Source organism: Lepisosteus oculatus, chromosome 17, assembly GCF_040954835.1.
Source record: "Lepisosteus oculatus isolate fLepOcu1 chromosome 17, fLepOcu1.hap2, whole genome shotgun sequence".
NCBI classification, from domain to species: domain Eukaryota; kingdom Metazoa; phylum Chordata; class Actinopteri; order Semionotiformes; family Lepisosteidae; genus Lepisosteus; species Lepisosteus oculatus.
Genome location: NC_090712.1, coordinates 11,062,724 through 11,082,954, shown reverse-complemented (window position 1 = coordinate 11,082,954; position 20,231 = coordinate 11,062,724). Strand labels below are relative to the sequence as shown.

Here is a 20,231-nt window from a genome sequence, read left to right as displayed (position 1 = left end):
GTACAGAGAGTATTTGTATAAAGCATTCAATAATTCAAAATTCAACTGTTATAATTCAGACAATATTACGTTTTGGACAGTGACCCTCTTTATATTTCATATTAATCTAATGGAAAATGAATTATCTTAATCATGTGAAAGGAAAATTTACTGGCCACAGACTGGAACAGCTGGAAGAGCCAACTTCTTTTTGGCCCAAGGATTTTTTGCTTTATTTCCACTCTAAAATGCAGTGTCTGCTCTTTTTTGTTGTCATTTTCTTGTCCATTTATTATTATAAAACTTTGGCGAATCATTTCCTTAGCATGTAAAAACAGATGATTCCCGGTGTGCAGAATATATCATTTTTTGGTATAAAAAAGACTAGTAGCAAACATTAAACAAGGAAATATGGAAAACTTTGTTTCCATTGTGTGGACTGCTACCTGCCTAGAAAGGTGAAGAAAATGATTTTGTTCAATAGGAAAAACATATTTTATCTTCATTATTAATTATGATATTGGTGTTACCAGATATGTGCTGAAATGTACTCATAATTGTAAATTGATTCAAGCGGAACAATTTTGTAAGCTCAGCACTGTAGGACGGGATGTAGTATAACAGATTTTGGTCTAAACAATTTGAAGAATTATCGGTTTTGATGTTCAATCAATAAAATAAAAAGAGGTATTGTGTTTTTATTTTATTTTGAGGTATTTTGGTTTTGATAGTCGGATTTAAGAGGAGGACAATTGGAACCAATTAATGAAAGCGACTTTTATTTTACTTAAATTATAATCTGACACCAGCAAACACATTGGATATGCACAGCACACATATATATACACACAGCATTAAATTTGGAAATTTGGAAGACTATTTTTAAAATGAAAATAAACATCCTTTTGTATTGCCTAACATTTCACTTTACAACATCTCTTGTTCTGAAATAATCCAGGCCATTGCAATTGATGATCATTCTCCAGATGGAATATGTACTTAACGGTTAGTCCTGTAGCCCATAAAAGAATGATAATGTATTAGTCACATGCATGACTTGTACTGTTTGTGCTCAAATGTACTCCCACAAGCCCAATATGCTTTTAACAAAAATATGCAGATTTATTCTGTGGCATTGTTATAGCTTTTTTCATTCTGATAATAAAATGGTTATAAGATAGGACAGGAGACATAATGATCCTAGTACCACAGTATTGTCGTGGTTAACACTTCGATTTCAGTCTAGAGTCATCAGTCTGTGTGTAGGCTGCATGTTCTTTCTATGTTTGGAAAAGTGCTCTGGCTAGCTATATTTTAAATAGGCATGCTTATATTTTTTAGATATTTTGGACTGGAAGTTAACAAGACTGACCTCTAGTGTACAAAATTCCCTTGTATTTTTGAGGATGGGGCAGATACAAGTACAGTGAATATAATGTATATATTTGCTTAGATGTATAAAATCTCCACTTTCAAACTACTTATATAATGATTAATATAAATATGAATGTGTGTTAAGTGTTAAGTGAAAAGGTGTTAGAGGAAAATTCTTTAAAAGAAAGTTTTAGACACACCTTCCTCAAAGGAAAGCCTTAACAGCAATAGCATGATGTGACTAAATACTCAGTACAGTATGTACAGTGCCTATACTATATATCATAAGCTCTCCTTTGGTATAAGTCTGTTTTGGAAAGTAGTGGATGAAAAGAGAAGGGAGAGTGTCCTTCACTGTGTCTAAAACAGGTAAGGTTTAAGGTCTGAATCACTCTTTGAGGAAGTTGCTAGTGCTTGTGGTCCAGTTTTGAAATCACCTTTACCTGGCATTTTGTGCAAACAGCACTTAGTCACTATTGGCCCAAAAAAATTTTTTCAATATATTGCATCATCATATTAAAGTCTTGTCATGTGTAATTTTTAGAATTTCCTGTTATACCAAAATAGTTTGGAATTTTGGCTAATAATTATAATTTTTATACAGTTTTGATGGTGTAGAAAAAACATTTCTTTTACTTTACCAGTTGTATTTTACCAACTATTTTTTAGCAAAAACTGTGACAGTTAATCACAATATATTTATCCTCTTTTTTGGGGTCTCTTATTTTTTTAGTTTATTCTTAATTGGTTGAAAGTTGTGTTTTTAAAATTATGGAAACATTAGTGCAAACTAACCCCCAATTTTAAAGGTGAACAGTTATCTTTTGAAAGACTTTCAAGTAGATCCATTTATAAATAGGACTGCATCTTGTTATGTCGCTGTTACAAAATGCTTCTCTTGTTTTAAGGAGGGGAATGGTAATAACTTTATTATGATCTATTTGTCTAAAGATCTGTGTCTTGCTGAAGCAGCTTTATCCAATATTTTTACACTGCATGACCTGTTGAAGTATCCAGTAATTATTTATGACCAGCTTAGCTTTTTTCTTTTAGGTCATCATATCATCTTCTTGCAAGTTGTTTGTACTGACTTCTCAAAACTGAAACACCAGAAAGAAATACGCGGTACTGAGAAAAGCCACAGCTCACATTTTGCAATACATAGTCGTACAAAACGCACGCATGTTGCAGTTGTGTTTCCCTTTTGTGGCATTCTGACACACTTGGCATCTCTGTGGGATCTCCTAGTCACCTCAAGCAAAGGGACATCAAAACGTTGAACTCCAGTTGAAAGCCATGTTGATGTTCTATTCTAGAAGGAGACTTTACTAGATAAGCCTCTTTGGAAAATGTGTCTCTTTGATTTATTCTCTGTTTCAAGGTTCATTCATAAAGCACATAATAATAGAAGGAGAAGGCATGCTTTTAAGGTTTTGACAAGTATTTGTGGTATTTGTCTCTATAGTACTTTAAGAATTGCAAAAAAACAGCAGATGAACATTATGCTGTGCTTAAGGCCTATGTTTCATGTGAACTGCATTGAATTCACAACACCAGCTTTCATGGTTCTATGTCCTCCTCATCTATCCAAACCAAAACTTCTCATCACAGGCAAGACCACACTAGAAACAGGATATCCCGAGTAGGTTCAGAAAGTCAACTGTCTGCAGCTGAAGGAGGCCAAGCACCTACAATATGCCCATGTTTAGTATGAAAGAGTCATTGTTTGAGAACTAGTGGCTCTGTATAGTACAAAACCATATACCTGAAGCTGTTTAGTTATGGTGGTGTCCCTTCCTTTTCCTATGTTTTTACTAGCTTAGATTTCACTTCTGCTGCCATGTCTATTATTATGTGGAAAATTTGATTTCTAAGATATTTGCCTGTTATTTTAGTTTCCTGGAACCATTTTGCTGATCAGTTCACCTAAAGTGATCCTTTATGTACTTGACTATGCTTTCTTTTCTTGGGGCTGAGAGGAAGGATGGAGAAAAGAAGAGACAGAACTACGACCTTCTGCACCTTATCATTTGCTATGTCTGTCATAGTTGACATATGGACCTTCTGTCATCTTCGCCTCTAGAATCATCCAGAGAAGAGCAACTGGACACATTTCCTGGCTAGATTTCCAGGTGTTAAGGAATGTCCTACACTGAAAGACTAAAAGAACTAAATCTTTTTAGGCTTGTACTGAAAAGAAGGATCTGCTTCAGGTACTTCACATCCTTAAAATCATTGACAAACTCAACCTCAACCCAATTCAGAATGGACAGTGAAACATGAATCATGGGGCTCTGTAACATGCTATGTTGAAGATGATACCTTGTCTTCTTTCAAAAGATGGCTGGATGAGTTTCTCAGATCACTAGCAATTGAACTGGCTAGATGGGATAAATGGCTTTCTTCTATTTGTAACCCTTCTAAGATCCTTTGGGCTTGGACAGTGTATTTCATCCTGTTAAGGTCTTTACTCAAGTTATTTTAGTACTGAGAGACTAGGCCTTGAAAGGAGTTCCATTATTTAGAACTTGACTTAAAATGCTAACACATAAATCTTACCAGGTAGTGAAAAGTTGGGTATTAGAATTAATTTGGAATGTATCAATTGAGTGAAAAGGATAAACCAGTAAAGAATACTAATGTATATGTATTTACAATGGATATATTAAATGACATTATCACTTTTGCAACTTATCAACATTAAGTTGATTACAGGCATATGGCTATGGCTTTGAGGAGAGAGACATTAATCAAGAGTACTATTAATTAAGGTTTAAGGATTTGTTGAAGATTTTACTATTTATAAAATTACTTCAGACAATCAAGGTCATTAAAGATCTTTATTGTTTATCCTTTCACTTGTACATTAACGACTGATTAAATAATAAAACCTAGCACATAGATATGCAGACCTCTTGAGTATAAATTGTAACTTGCAGTGGGAAACCTGTCATGCATAGTACTCTAATTTTGCTCATATTTATAGATTTGAAATGTGTACTTTTGGTATTAAGTAAAATAATCAAGTGAAAAACTTTGCTTAATTTTAATTGTTATAAATGACTATAAGGCAAGGTCTAGGCGAAGAGACAAGACTGAAAGACAAGAACATAAACCTTCTGCAATTTTAAAAATTTTCATTCTTAAATTGATTATTATGTGTGTTAGGTGAATTAGATTCAAATGGTTTCGAATTTTTAATATTTGTATACAGCATACTCATTGACACTGTGGAAGAATTGCTGCATGCTTCTATTTTTAAACTGAAGTCAGCAGAAGTAGTTCCTTATATAAAATCTGTGCCTTAGGCTGCAAGATTTCTGCTATATGAAAGGTGGAATAGTTACTGTAAGATGGGTAGACAAGTGACTTTTTTAGCTGACTGCAGTATATGGAGACCTTTCTCACTAGCTGAAGCCTTGCTTTAATGATTTGTCTATCCAATATGGACTAAATATCTTCTCCAGGGGATATACTGTGCTAACCATGTAGGTCTAATGTATTCTTACTATGTATAACAGGAGTAATAACAAAATACTAGCATATCACCTTCATCCCTAATTAAGTATTAAACTGGAGTATTAAGAGAACAGAATCATGACTACAAATGCATTTATCTTAGCTCCAGTTTTTTTTGGTTGATGGAGATGGACTGAGGGCAGCTGTGAGAGATTGTATCTGAGAACCAAAGTCAAATTCCTTGCAAACAAGTTACCCAAATGCACTGCAATAAGCACATGCTTTCAGACTGGTGCATATGTGTACAGACAGTGTTGAACTGATGAGATGTGATGGTGTGATAAAAAGAAAAAATACAATTCTCTGGCTAAAAATATCTTAGAAACTGAGGATGAATAAGTTGCTGCAGTTCTTTGCCCAAGGCTAGTGTTTTACTGTCAGTAGAAAAAAGCATGATAGAACAGACCATCTGTTTATTCAGCAAAACAAGCAAGATACAGACATTTGAATTTTAAAATAAAGGGCACACTTTCAGTCCGGAAACAAGCAAGAGCACTGATTATGTAAGATCTTCACAAGGCAGTTTTAAGCAAGATCGAGGATGTATTTTAATTAGTGATTCACTCACTTTTTGATTACTGTTGTTTTTACACATTGAATATCTTAGCAACATTAAGAATCGTGGATGAGTTTACTCTATATTCTTTTATAAGCTATTGATGATCATTCTGCTTCATATAGGCGGCGCTATGGTTCGTCCTGTAGGGTGCTGGTCTACGGCTACTGGGGATCTGGGTTCAAATCCACAGGTCACCACAGACCGCAAAGCATGTGCCACTAGCTAAATCACCCTGCAACTCACAACTGGTAGCCCACTGAAGCTAAGCAGGTGTGAGCCTGGCCAGTACCTGGATGTGAGACCTTCTGCAAAAGCTAAGATGGCTGCTGGAAGAGGTGTTAGTGGGGCCAGCAGGGGGTGCTCACCCTGCAGTCTGTGTGTGTCCTAATGCCCCAGCATAGTGACCGGGACACCATATTGTAAAAAGGCGCCATTCTTCAGATGAGATGTAAAACCGAGTTCCTGACTCTCGTTGTGGTCATAAAAATCCCAGGGTGTTTCCTGAAAAGAGTAGAGGAGGTACCCCAGTGTCCTGGCCAAATTTCCCATTGACCTTTACCAATCATGGCCTCCTAATAATCCACATAACTTCGTTTGGAATTTATGGAATAGATTTTTTAGATTTTTTCAAACAGTTAAAGTGGGAACATTGACAATATTAAAGCCAGCTTTCAGCTCTCCTTTTGTACATTTAACTATTAATCTTTTGCTATGTTTAAAAAAAAACAATGAAGATGGCAGATTAGAGATATTTGAGCTAAATGCGACGGCTTAACTTTTTATTTTTTTCCGCTGTGTTAAAAAAAGTGATGAGGGATTCACAATCTGAAAATAATTTTCTTATTTGTGAATGCTAAGGACTGGAATCCTCAGAATTAACACTTCCAAACCATGTTGGAAGTGAATTACCTAATTATGATCACTTATAATCACTTTTATGAGTCATAGTTTTACTGATTTTTATGTAAAATATTTATCTCACTAGCACTTTTACCCGCACTGCAATCCAGTTATTGAGGTTTTAAGAATGTCCAAGCAATGTTTCCTAAAATTTTAAAATCTACTAGCTTCTGTTTGGAACTACTGTATATGTTTGAAAAAAACCCCAAATGCATTCAAATTCAAAACTGTTAAGTTTCCATGAGTAAATCATTCCCTCCCTTTGGCTTTGTTTTTCCACAATCAAGTTTGTTGTCAAGCTGCTTCGCATTTCCACGGCATTTAATAAAGGAAGTCATTGCATACATTAAATCTTTTCACCCTTTAAAATAAAATAAGTTTCCTCTAAACAGGAGATCTTGCACAAGTAAAAAAATAATTGAGGTCACCCACAGTTTATTAATTTTGGGATATTTGGTTTTTCATATAAATATCATGTTATAAATACCATGCCTGTCTATCTGTCTTCTGTCTTTCTTTATTCTCCTTTTTTGTAATTAGGTCTGATTAGACATCATTAATGGCAAACAGATCAGATTTTTAATTTTAGTGGTAAGACCCGATGTCAAGGATGGGGAACTCCAGTCCTAGAGGGCTGGTTTCCTGCAGACCTTTCTGTTAACAACGGATTACCGGATTGATCCAAACCAATGGGTGCCCTGACCAAATAAACTCTGTTATTCTATTATCTATTCTATTTTTTGCCATCAAATATAAAGGTAGCATAAAGACTGGAAGAACTTCAGTGCCCTCAACTACAGTAGTTAATGTACTCTGTCTATTTATAACTCAAACACAGTTGTTTTATGATTATCTAAATGACAATAATAATAACATTTTAGAATATTATGCATTATTGCGTTATTATTTTATGGAATAACTGATTTTGACTCTTTTTAAGAATTGAATGGATGTCAGAATAATATATCAAAAGGATATCATGGTACAAATGAATGTACAACCCAGTTCCCCCTCTGTTGTTTTTTTTATTTGCACTGTTACTTTGTCCTCTTGAGGTCTCAGGAGCTTGGTTTGCAGTGTAGTGGAGATTCCCCTTCAAATTTCTGCAGTAATGAAATGAGTGCCACCTCCCAACACTAAGCTATTTGCTTTCTTTTACAGGTTTATTCTGGTGTTTGGCTGCTTGGTCCTGTCTGTGCTTTCCACCATCCCAGTCCATCAAGACCTCTCCTCCCGTTATCTTCTCATCCTGGTGAGCTGAAACAGAACACTGTTTAATAAGCTTGTCATTAAATGTGATTTATATGCTCATTATTTTACAGTATTCTTTTATTCCCTCATCAGAAGTCAAGCTGCACTCCGGGGCATGGCAGATGTTTGCTTTAAAGTTAGCCGCCTTGAGATTTAAGCTAAATAAAGAAAATATAAAAGGAGTGCCATTTATTCAAGCCACACTCATGTATGTTTTAGAGTTATTGAGGATCTTTCAGTGAGGAGTTAATGTTTATGATGAACTTAGGACTTTGAGTTTAGATTTATAATGAATCACAATCCAAAAATATAATAGGGATCTATATTTTGTCTGTTTTATGTATGAGATGTTTAATGTTTAGATCAATATTTGTGTTTGATTGTGCTTGTTAAAATTTCGAAAAAAAATGTAAAACTATCTCTAAAATTGCTAGTTTCATAGACTAGGTCTTCCTGTAATCCTTGACTGTTAAGTTAGGCAAGACCAAACTAGTGCTAGTCCTTCAATCTTGAGGGACTTTCCTAAATACACAAAGAACAAATTCATGGAAATAAGTTCCTTCCTGTCATTAGCTGGTAGTCACTAACAGACAGGATACTGTATTTCTTCCAGTCTGTTCTTTAAATATAAATCAAATACTGTACGTATACTCAGACTTAATTGGATTACAATTACAAAGAGGCACATTATTGCAATAGTTCTCTCAGCTGAACTTCTGTGTCATGCAAACAGGGCATCTTGTCTTGTAATTTAAAAGCATGTCTCAGTATGCGGCTTACCTTTTATTAGCATACACATATTGATTTTTCCATACTATTCCTCAATAGCAAATGCAAACCTAGCTATAAACCCTATTGCTCCCAACAGTAGGCAGTCAATTCATCAAACACAATCAGTATTATCTTATGGTAAATTACTTCCCTTTATCCCTCGTTTCCACCAGCATATTGTTTTTTTCATAGCTGTTAATAGAGACGTAGAACAGATGAGATAATGGGACATGAGTTCTGCTACTGGTCTCTGATTTACGCACTTGTCACCTTTTGCAACCTTTTACACAACCTCTTTGCTTTTCTGTGCCTTGTGTACTGTTTTCCCTTTGCTTTTTTGCAAGATTTGAAATTTGTGATTTTATTAGAAAATCGAGAAGCATTTTTGACAAAAAACTATTTTAGGAACATGTAGTAACCACTAATAATGCTGTGCTTTCATTTAGAAAGTTATAGGATCACCATTAAAAAAGTCACATAGAGGAATCTGAAACAATGTACAGTAGTGACACTGAATTACAGTTAACTGTAGATTACACAGAATGTGAAGCCAGTGTATGGTTATATATTTGTGATGTTTGTGTTTGTGTGCATTTCCATTAATGTCCTATGTTTTGTGTTTTATATTTTAATTTCTTCTTGAAGATAAATACACAATTTAGTAAATTTTTCAAACTTTAAGATAAAGCTGTATGAACTGAAACCAAGAAATGAACTTAAAGTAGTGCAGGGGGTGTGTTACAAAATTTCCATTTCCTTCATTGTAATCCTATTTTGTTATATGTGTTATATTCCATCATGTTTCTGAACTGTATTGTCATCATAACAACTTAATAAAATGAAAATGTTATGTTAGTGTAAAATAATTTAATATGATTTTGCAACTATTATCTTTGCATTATACGCTCAAATATTTCAATATGTGACCGGGGGGAAGTTTCTTTCCTTTGCACAGTATCATTACATTGGGAAATAAAGAATTTATTAATGGTATATGGTTGTAGAGCACAAACCATTAACGAATGTAATGTAAAGTGTATTGTTACAGTAATTAGAATTTGATCATAAAGTCCCATTTCATTACTATGTTTGGAGCAGTATAATTAAATTCCATTGTGTTTATATAAAACTAAATCCCCTTACCACTAAAAAAAGCAATTTTCTGTAACATTATAACAGAATCGTCATTTGTAATGAAAATATGCAACTCACTGTTTGAGAAACAATTTATTTTTATTTAATTAGGGAATAAAGAACACACAGGATGAAGGACTGCCCTTAGACTTTGTACAAGATACAGTACACACAGCTGTAGTCCGCTACAAGTATACAGTCTTAAGTTAATTTCGTCTATCAAGTGTAACTAAGTTTGAAGAAAGAAATGTAATAAGAAGAGAGGAGGAACTTGTTACCCCTTCAGCTGAGCTGTGTTTCCTGTCTCCTCTCAGGAGTTCGTCATGATCGTCGTGTTCGGTTTAGAGTACATCATTCGGATCTGGTCTGCTGGTTGCTGCTGCCGCTACAGGGGGTGGCAAGGACGGCTCCGTTTTGCAAGAAAGCCATTTTGTGTCATAGGTAAGCATTTTCTAGTCATTAAATTCTGTGGATATAATGAAGTCCTCATTTGGACCTGATGCTTATTGAAAATGGCTCCATTCCATGCAATGCACTGCTTTACAGTCTCTGAAAGCTCAGGGTTTGCTGCATTCTGTCTTGCGCATGATGCTGTGGGATCAGAAATCACTATCACACACAAGGCAGAGCTCTCCAAGGCAACAGGTGTGTTGAAGGGCTCAAAGTGGGTATATGCAGTGAAGGACTGAAGATTTGGTTGTTAGCCTCTCTGCACTTTGCTGTATTTTAAACAAAAATATGTTTTATATTATGGGCCATGAGAAGATCTGAAGACACAAATAGTCCTGTTTCAATAGATCATGTTAAACCACATTGTTCAAAGGCAACATTACAAAAAGTGTACTACACCGTTGTTAAGGGAGCAGGCTGTCGCTGTAGTTTATGGAAATGTCTTATATTCTTTTACACTTTCAACACTCAAATAATCATCTGTCTCTAGAGTTTCATTGAACACTTCTAAAACCAAGAGTACAAAAGATTCCTCCTCCTCTCCATAACATGATGTAAGTTTACTCTCATCTACGTAGCTTAACAAAATTTTATACTTCACAATTTTGTCATCCATATTACTAAAGTGCAAATACTCTTCAATTTGATGTCTACAGAACATTAGAATTCCTACAGAATTAAAAAATAGACATAATAATAATGACATTTCTTTTTCTCTGAGCTATCCCAGTGCTAGGTGTAATTTGAATGCTATTGAAAGTTATCCTTGTGATGCATTGCAATAATGTCAACTTCCTTTCTGAAAACAGCCACCCTGGTCTTGCTGTTCCTGTTGGTTTGAGAGCCTTTCAGTTGTTCTGTCCCGTAATATCCAAACTTTATTTTATATAGCTCCTTTTAAGGTGGCTTCTCAAAGTGCTTTACAGAACTATTACAGTGCATTCTGGAATAGCATTTTAGTAGAAGGGTCTTTTTCTTTCATCTTTTTGTCATCAAACCTTGTATTGCTTTCTTCTAATAAAATCTGTCAATTGTGCCTGAATTATTATTAATATTCAATTACCACTTTTTTCCAGAGCAGTGTACTGTATAGTTGTGACAGTTTATATACCGTAATTGTCAATTTTACTGAAGCAATCTAATTGAAACCGCAACAAGAGCACGGCCCACCGTTCAAACCCAAAACCTTTGGGAGTTCTTCCGAACTATAACCGCTACTCCACACAGCTTTTCATGTTCTAATGAACAACAGATATTTTTTTACAGTCACCATCAGGAAAAGCAGTAGGTTAAGGGGGTAAACTAATTAGGTGCTAAATTACTTGTCCACCTACAGTACAGTATAGAACCATGCCTCACTTGATAAGTGTAAGACTGTAAGCTATACACCTGATAAGAGAGAAAGGGGAATGTAGTGTGGTATTCCATTACGCACTTTATACCAATGATACAGTATTGAACTGTTTCATAAGCATAGAGTATCTACTTCTCTGATCAATTGGGTTCACTCTGCTCAAAGCTAATGAATAGAAAAGTAACTGATAGGGCCAATCAGTGAATCACTTTTCACTGTGAATCTCAATATTCTGTATGGAGCACGTTTGCAGACTCAGCATGAATACTCCTGAATATCAAGGGATACATAAAAAAAATTAAATTCATTGTCATTTAGAAAAACGTATCTTCTTACAAAACGGAGTAATCAAGCTTTCTCAACAAAAAGATGAGGTGCACCACAAGGACCAATAATAAAAATGCATACTTAATGCTGGTTTGTGATGCTGCTACCTTCCTCACATGTTGACTGGAACTGCAGAATAGTGTTTTCTGATGAAAATGTTGAAGATTAATTTGCTTTGAGATGGAAATGAGTCATTTTTGTTTTTTAAACTCCACTCACCCATATCAAAAAGTCCAAACTCCTTGTGGTTATACAAGACTTAATAAATCATATACGTGTCTCTCATGTGCTCCATCTGTGAAATTAAACACTGAAGTTGTTTGTGCACAGGGACTGCAAGCAATCATCTTATGAATAGTCTAAAATTGTGGCTTCTTTCATTTGCTCAGAAAAGGAGACACTAGATTAAATGGTCAACCTACCTAAATAAGGTTCAAAGCCACTTTGCCGTTTAAAAACATCTCACCTCAAAGGAACACCATTCATAACACAATCTTAGACTACTTTTCAAACAGACAAGCGGCTAGCTGGAAGATATAGTAGAGGGCTGTAGTGAATTGTTTTTTTCTTTGCTTTGTTTTCTTTTGTTTTTTTGGATGAAGTGGCATCCTCCATATGCTGGGTCAAATAAATCCATGTGACCAAAGAATTTCCTGCAAGTGGTGTGCCAGCAACTTAATACAGCAGGCCCTGATTTATGATAACCCTCTCTGTGTTACTACATAGAAACTGGATTCCTCTGGAATTGAAGGTGTCTGTGTCAACACATCAAAAGCAGAAGTTACCTACAGCCATGTGTAACCCCCCTCCCCAGCTAAATTCAGAAGCTAGATTAGATCCCAGGCAAGTTAAAGCACTTTCCGGTGAGACTTATAGAGAGCTGAAGTGTAATCACAAGTTTTATGATGTAATAAGAGGAGCTGCAGAACGACAGGTAATGACTGAAGGGATTATTCCTCTTGGGTTGGTCTTGCCAGAAAGCTTTGCTTAGTGTGAGATTATTTTGTGGAAATTTCCTAGCTAAAATGCAAAGAAATGCTTATGTTTTTTATTGACTGTGGTTTTAATCATTGGACTGATTATACAATTGTATTGACACTTCTGTGGAGTAATGCAAACTAGAGTAGAATACTGCAGCAGATAAGTTTCTTCAATTCTAAACTTTTGTCTTTGGAGTTATTAAAATGCCAAAAACAAACATCTGTAGAATATAGAATATTGGTCATTAAGACATTACTTATACTGTGTCTGAAATTGTTTGACCAGCGCAAATTCTCAGTAAAAACTTATGATTTTACGGTTGTTAACACAGTGCGCAGTAAACATCACACACTTGCCGACCAGTTTTTGTTTACGTTCATCAGTATGCTTTTGCAATGGCACTGTATATTTAACAAATAAAAAAGTGTTTTCTCAGTATATTTCACCTTTAATATACTTTTGTTGTGTTGTTTATTGTGTAGTAAATACTGAAACATAGGTTTTTATAAACATCTACAAAATGACATAAACAGGGAAGGAAGAAGATCGTGTGATCACATTATGTACAGTACCAGCAAATGCCTTTGAGCCATGAGTGCATGGCATACACATCAGCTTTTGGAAAGGTCCAGCAGACCGGATGGCATGAATCAGGATGGTTTTGCAGATTTAAAAGTGGATAAATCAGAAGTCCAGATGTTGTTGAGATAAGTGTACATGTGATGTTCAGCCAATTCAATTTCAAAGTGTGTTTAGGCATCTAAATGTAGCTTCTCAGACTGATAAGATCTAAACATAAAAGTATTGTTAGAACATTTGCTTGCCTGTAATGAAATTGTTTCGTTTCCATTACAGGATCATTTTTTCAATGATTATATCTGTCCCTAATTTCTTTCTAATTCTCTGCAGTTATAGGCCCCTCTTAATGTGATGAGACACCATTTACAAGAGACATGTGGATTCTAGTATGTTTTACTAGAAAGAGTGAAAAAACATCCAATCGTTTAGAATGCCAGTCCCTGAATACAAAAGAAGTATGTAATTGTAATTTTTATGTGTGTAATGGTAGAACAGCAGGGTGGCACAGTGGTCAGCGTTGCTGGGGCCCTGGGTTCAATTCTAAACCTGGGGTGCTATCTGCAGGGAGCTTGTATGCCCTTCCTGGGTTTCTGTCAGTTTTTGCTGGGTGCTCTGGTTTCCTCCCACAGTTCAAATGAGGTAGAGGAATGAGGAATTGGCTCCTTTGAAAATTGCCTGTGGCATGAGTGTGTGTGTGCATGTCTGTGTCTGTCTGTGCTCTGTGATGGACTGGTGTCCAGTCCAGGGTTCATCCCACCTTGGTCCTGTTGCTTGCTGGAATAGGCTTCAGCTTCCGGATGACTCTGAATTGGATTGAAGCAGTTCGAAAATGGATGGGTGTGTGGGGGAATCTATTTTAAAAAAGGAATGGTTTCTTCTTAAATGTCCTGCAGCCTTTAAATCTTGGTGCCATCTGAAATGCTGTCTTCAGTGATTATCCATGTTCCTCCTTGATTATTCACTTAGTCAAAACCACTGGTTCAATACGTCTTTCTACTATACAGGATGTGGTATCTGTCTCCACACACTGATTCAGAAATTGTGTGTTTTTTATCAGCTGATATTGGCTCTGAACAGAGATGGATGGTGGAAGCATGATGATCTTTTTGGTCTTTCTGCTCTGTAGGTCTTTATACACACAGCAGGGGAATCTGAACTCTATATCAATTTGTTAATTATCATTACGTCAATAGAAAAGGAACTGCGCTGTAGTTATTTAGCCTGTGGTGCTCCATGCCCTTTCCAAGTCTTCGAGAAATCGTCTCACTTTGTAGGTGTTAATAAAATAAATTGCCCTGGCCTTTACATCATTAGCAGGTGTTCTCCCTTTTATGCTTGCAAATATAGATTTCCATGGGTGGCATCAGAAAAACATTGTTGGGATAATTAAATGAAGACAGTAGCAATTGATCAGTGTTACGGAACTAAAGCTTAAGGCAGGAAATAAGCTTGTGAACCTGTCAGTACCTACGTGCTAAACACTTGCTCGAAATGAAAAGTATTTTAAATTGCATGCTGAAATTGATTTTGTGGTTAAATGGTATCTATTCTTTAGTTATGCTATTTTAATGTGAATCCTTTTTCATGTGGTTTGGTGAACCCACTTAGCATATCAACATTATGTTGATCGTAACGGTCAGTTTAACTTCTTTTGTAATGATTTTTGGTACATGATTTCTAAAGTATCTTCTTTCTACATACAACTCCCTGGTTGGTATTTTAATATGACTACAATGATGAATAGATGTATCTTAACTATACTCCTGTACACAAACCATAAAAAGCTATCTTTGACAGAAATAGTACAGAAATCTGAAACACTGGCTTCCATATACTTCAAAAACAAATTCTGAAGTTCTTTCCCCTTCAATACACATGATGTATTGCATCATCTGCAATAATAAGTTATTAAGTATTGTCTGATCTGTCTCTTATTGTGCCTCCTTCCAGATATCATTGTTCTCATCGCCTCTGTGGCCGTGGTCTCTGCTGGAAGTCAGGGCAACATTTTCGCTACGTCGGCACTGAGAAGTCTCCGATTCCTGCAGATCCTGCGCATGGTGCGGATGGACAGGAGAGGAGGCACCTGGAAGCTGCTGGGCTCTGTTGTTTATGCCCACAGCAAGGCAGGTCTTTTCTACTCCAGCTGCAGAGCAGCAGACAACCAGTGTCCATTTGAAAGTCCTAAGACATCCTTGTATTAAATGGCACTATTTTCAGCTGCAGAATAGGAAATGGAAAATGTATTCCACTTCCGTATTCTAACGTTATAAGAGGTAGATTTGAAAAAGAGTGGGATATGGGAATCATTATTATTAAAATTACTAATATGGTTAAAGAAAAGGCTTCTTTTGTTAAATTTTATTTTTTGCTTGTTTTTATTCTATATGGTGAGCTACTGAAGTTGTAGCCATATTTTTATCCCTTTATAATATCTGTGGAGTCGGGAGGTTGATTGTAACAGGTTTGTATTTCCATGATGGAAACTTTTTTAAGGAGTCTGGCTTCATCAAATTTGCGTTATGCTTCCTTTCATTTATCTGTGTTCTTACTTCAAGGGATTAAACCCCCCTGCCAGAGAAAACACATGCAAAGCTCTCCATTTTGCATATTAATCTCTGTCGCCCACATGAGACCTTCTCTTTTCTAATGTTATAATAATAATTCCTGGCTTTTATGCAGTTTTTAAAATGCTGTACTGTTCTGTGTCTAAAAGCCTGTTTTCTAAAATGGAATATTTGAATGTAACGTTTACACATAAGTATCAAATAGGTATCACTAAATACTTTTTTTAGTTACTTATTATTTAATCATGTATAACAAGGCACAGTATTTTTGTCTTGCAGCTACCTTCCAAACTCTTCAGTATTCCATAATAGATTGTGATTTTGACCGCATTCTCAAGCATTTATAATTGGCTGTGTATACTTTGTATTTTGTCACTGCAGGAGCTGGTCACAGCCTGGTATATTGGATTTCTTGTTCTCATATTTTCATCATTTCTTGTCTACCTGGTGGAAAAAGAAGCTAACCCCCAGTTCGCTACTTATGCAGACGCTCTGTGGTGGGGCACAGTAAGTCCATTCTACAAAGTAAATACTCTGATGCATTTCTAATTGAATTAAAAGTAATTTGTTTATCCATCAACAGAGCAGGTATTTATACTTTCTAAATATTTGGAAAGTTGTTTCTGTATGAATTTTCCATAGATCATTTGAACTTAACAATCCCTGCTTTATTATATCCCCTAGGAAACAGAAAAACACTCCAGCAGTGCACAAGCAATTCTTTGTCATCTGATAAGACAGTTCCTGCAAAAGGGATTTATGGGCAGGAGTTTTAAGGATAGACATTTTATGGAATGCTTATTAAAATATTTTTTTTTAGAATAAGAAACTCAGAAAGTTTCTTTTTAACAAAATACAGCTTTGAAATTGCTTTATGTGCTTCCAGAAAAAATGTAATTTACACTTCACCTTTGTTTCCTTCTTCAGTAATTGCCATTGTAACATAATGATGAGAAAGAGTGTTTATGATGGATGTTCAGTAATAAACTTTAGTAGTAGTTTAGTAGCCATGCCTCTTACAAAAACTAAGAGTCTGGTACATTTTATTGATAAAAACACCTTTCCCAGATTTTAAAAGCTACTTCTCAGAATGAAATTGTGAGTGTATAAGAGTGAAATAAAATGTGTGCACTCCTGTTGGGTCACATTTCCACATGGATAAACACACTAAGGGGGAAAATGATAGACTATTAAGTTACCAAATACTCTTAAATGACTTTTCTGCGGCCAGTATTAGAGCACAAAGGATTCTGATTGCACGAATCATACGCTGATGTTCATGAGATATCAGCGGGTGCAGTAGATATTATATTGTGAGAGTGGTCATTTGTCAGTGACCCAAGACATCTGGGAGACATTAGCAGTACAAATACAATACTTCTGCAAGAAGGAATACCTTAAAAGGCTGCCTTGTAATGTCGCTCTGACAAAATTTGACACTCTTTTGCACAGACTTTATTTTATCAGAACCACTTATTTATATGAACTGCATATTTATAATATGATGAGTAGGTTATTTTGTTACAGATATTTATAGCATTTAGGCTGTACATTTCTCCAATTACGCTAGTATCGTGCACTTTTCCATAGAAAGTTCAGACATCTTAATTAATTAAAGGCTGAGTCTGTAGGAAACCAGGATTACGAACTATTCAACAAAAAAATTAACTACAGGGGACTATCTGGAGATGTCAGTTATCCTAGATAGCCTATCTTTGGACTGTTTGGCTGTGGGTGGGAAAATGGAAAGAATGCACCCCAGGCCAGAATCGAAGGACGCAACTGCTGAGAAGCAGCAATGCGACTGCCCTGCCACTGTGCCACCCACTTACCAAATCAATCCAGCTGAAAGTGCTGCAACCTGAGCAGACACAAATTATAAGGAAAACATAAATGTAAATCAGAAATTGTCTATAAAAAACAATATTCTCTAATTCTGTGTTCATTGTTAATTGTACTCCATCAGCTGCAACAAACATTCCAGCCCCTCTACTTCTGCATTTGGCCTTTGGTACATATAGAACACCATCATTTGGTGATCTCATTGGCTGAAGACTCAGTATGATTCAGGACTTTGTCTTTGAAACCAGCTTAATGAGTCTTCTATGACCAACCTTATTTACAGATCACATTGACCACCATTGGCTATGGAGACAAGACACCTCACACATGGACAGGAAGACTTTTGTCTGCAGGTTTCGCGCTGCTTGGAATCTCCTTTTTTGCTCTGCCTGCTGTGAGTATCTGTACAGTGCAGGTTTGCGAGTGAGCTGTGTAACTAAAGCACTAGGGGACCAACTATAATTTTAGATTTGTGGACAGTATAGACCCAAACATACTGGAAATAAGAGACACATTAATGATTGGACAGTCTGTGAATTTACTTCAGTCAATAAAAATAAAGTCATTTTAAGTTGTAATATAGAAAACTAGCAAAAATGTTATTAAATTAAGTGATAAAACTACCCTTTCTTAAACCTTATACTATATGCTTTCTTCCATGATTTTGTGAGACCTATAATCTTTTTCCGTGCATTCTCATAAAATATAAACCAACTGTTTCTTACAAACTGAGGGGTCCAATAAAGTTATTCCAATATTTTTATTTTTTGTATACAATACTTATACTGAAATTATGTGTTTAGCATGGTACTCTTGAGATATTATGCTGAAGGTGGCATCTTTACTTAAAAACTTCCAACAATGTTTGAAAACGATTTGCTAATTAGGTGAAGACAGGCATCTAGAATGGTTTATGTGCCGTATGTACTAATTTAGGGGTACTGTTTTCTACAAATTATTTTTTTACTTCTCAGGGAATTCTAGGCTCAGGGTTTGCATTGAAGGTACAGGAGCAGCATCGACAGAAACATTTTGAAAAAAGACGAAACCCAGCAGCCAGTTTAATTCAGGTAAATAAACTTTTCAAAGCAGCATGGGGCATCTTACATTGACTCAGTGTAAAACTGCTTATAATATCTTTATTAAAAAATATTCTTGACACCAAATCTCCTTCATTTTCCTTCACTTAATTCTGCAGAATTATTTCAAATGTCTTTTTATCATTATTTTGCCAGCAGTGTTCTATTGATATTTTGTTTCTGACTGACTGTACAGCATTTTTCAGAGACTGACAAATACACTCCTTGTCAGCATAATTAATTTATAGCATCTGTTCTGATCATGGTGACCTTTGGACACTAGGTGGCCCATTGAAAGGTGAATGGGCTGTCACATGTACAATTTGTGGTGCTGCATACAGTATTTTCAACAAATCTCTAGACTAATTAGTGCAGAAATAATGTAAAATTGCAACACACAATGGAAACATCACTTATTTCAGATCAAATATTCTACCGCTATATTCCTTATAAGCTATATCCAGTTTTGTTGCTTACGTAAAAACAAAAAGCCTAATGTTAAAACAGCCAGCACGTTTTTCACAACCTCTTATTTTTATGAGCTGCCATTAGCTGCCATGAAATAACCCATGGCCTACAGGGCCATGAACTGGACCCTGTTCATGACCTCTGTCTTCCATGCTGCATATGAGTAAAGATCAATAGATTGGTTTTATATACCAAACCAGGTAACCCACAATGTGACATTCACCATGTGCTTTATTAATTACATATTTAAACAAAAATAAACATAAAGTACCACAGCAAGGGGAAAGCTATCACATATAAAACTATAAAAAACTATAAAAGAACTATAAAAAAGAATCTTTAAAAAGGTTTAATCAAGAAATCACATCCCGAATTAGATCAACAGAGTACCTTTTGTGTCACTATTGTTTAATGTCATGCTTTAATGATTAACGATAAGTTTTACTTAATTTTCAGAGATGTATTGTGGCTTTTTCTAATCTATCACTTTGTTTCTGAAGTTTAACATGAATTCTCTGCAGGTTTTCTTGTTTTGAAAGTGTATGCAGTATTTGCTTAATGCCATTTCAGTGTTCATTTTTTTATTTTATTTTAAGCTTTCCCAGCAAAGTTATGCCATCAGTCATCAATGCAAATGAGTGATGTTCCTCAAATGCCATTCAAAGTTAATGTTTAATTTCTTTCTCAACAAACTCATTACTAGGTGGTTGTTAGAATTTTGTAAAACATGTCCAGTACAGTTAAATTCTAACTTTATTAATGGGACACTTCATCTTAGTATTTAACAGTTAAAAAACATTTTTGCTAGACCCTTTCTACAGTAGCTCAACAATGTTCTTTAAATGAGGCTGGGTAGCCAAAAATATTCTATTACAATACAACACACAGAGCACATTGGTTTGGAAGTGAAGGTTTTCGACTCCTTCAAAATGTTTTTTTTTAATTTTGTATCCAGCATTTTGCACTTGCCAATATCTTCTTAATTAATTTCGATGTCACTTTTTTATTACAACATAACACACAAATGTAAAACATTTGACATTTTTTCTTTTCCTTACAATACCTCCATGTCTGCATATAATGTAAATATCATAAGA

General features: G+C 35.4%; 1 protein-coding gene across 8 annotated transcripts in view; it reads left to right on the top strand.

Annotated features, from left to right (window-relative positions):
* Positions 1-20,231, top strand: part of kcnq5a (potassium voltage-gated channel, KQT-like subfamily, member 5a) — a 147,137-nt gene that overhangs the window by 107,293 nt on the left and 19,613 nt on the right. For all 8 annotated transcript variants that reach the window (XM_015363173.2, XM_015363166.2, XM_015363170.2 and 5 more), the window contains 6 exons: positions 7,493-7,583; positions 9,802-9,928; positions 15,129-15,304; positions 16,127-16,252; positions 17,871-17,981; positions 18,562-18,657. In XM_015363173.2, coding sequence (XP_015218659.1) covers positions 7,493-7,583; positions 9,802-9,928; positions 15,129-15,304; positions 16,127-16,252; positions 17,871-17,981; positions 18,562-18,657 — 727 coding nt within the window. The remainder of the gene's footprint in view (positions 1-7,492; positions 7,584-9,801; positions 9,929-15,128; positions 15,305-16,126; positions 16,253-17,870; positions 17,982-18,561; positions 18,658-20,231) is intronic.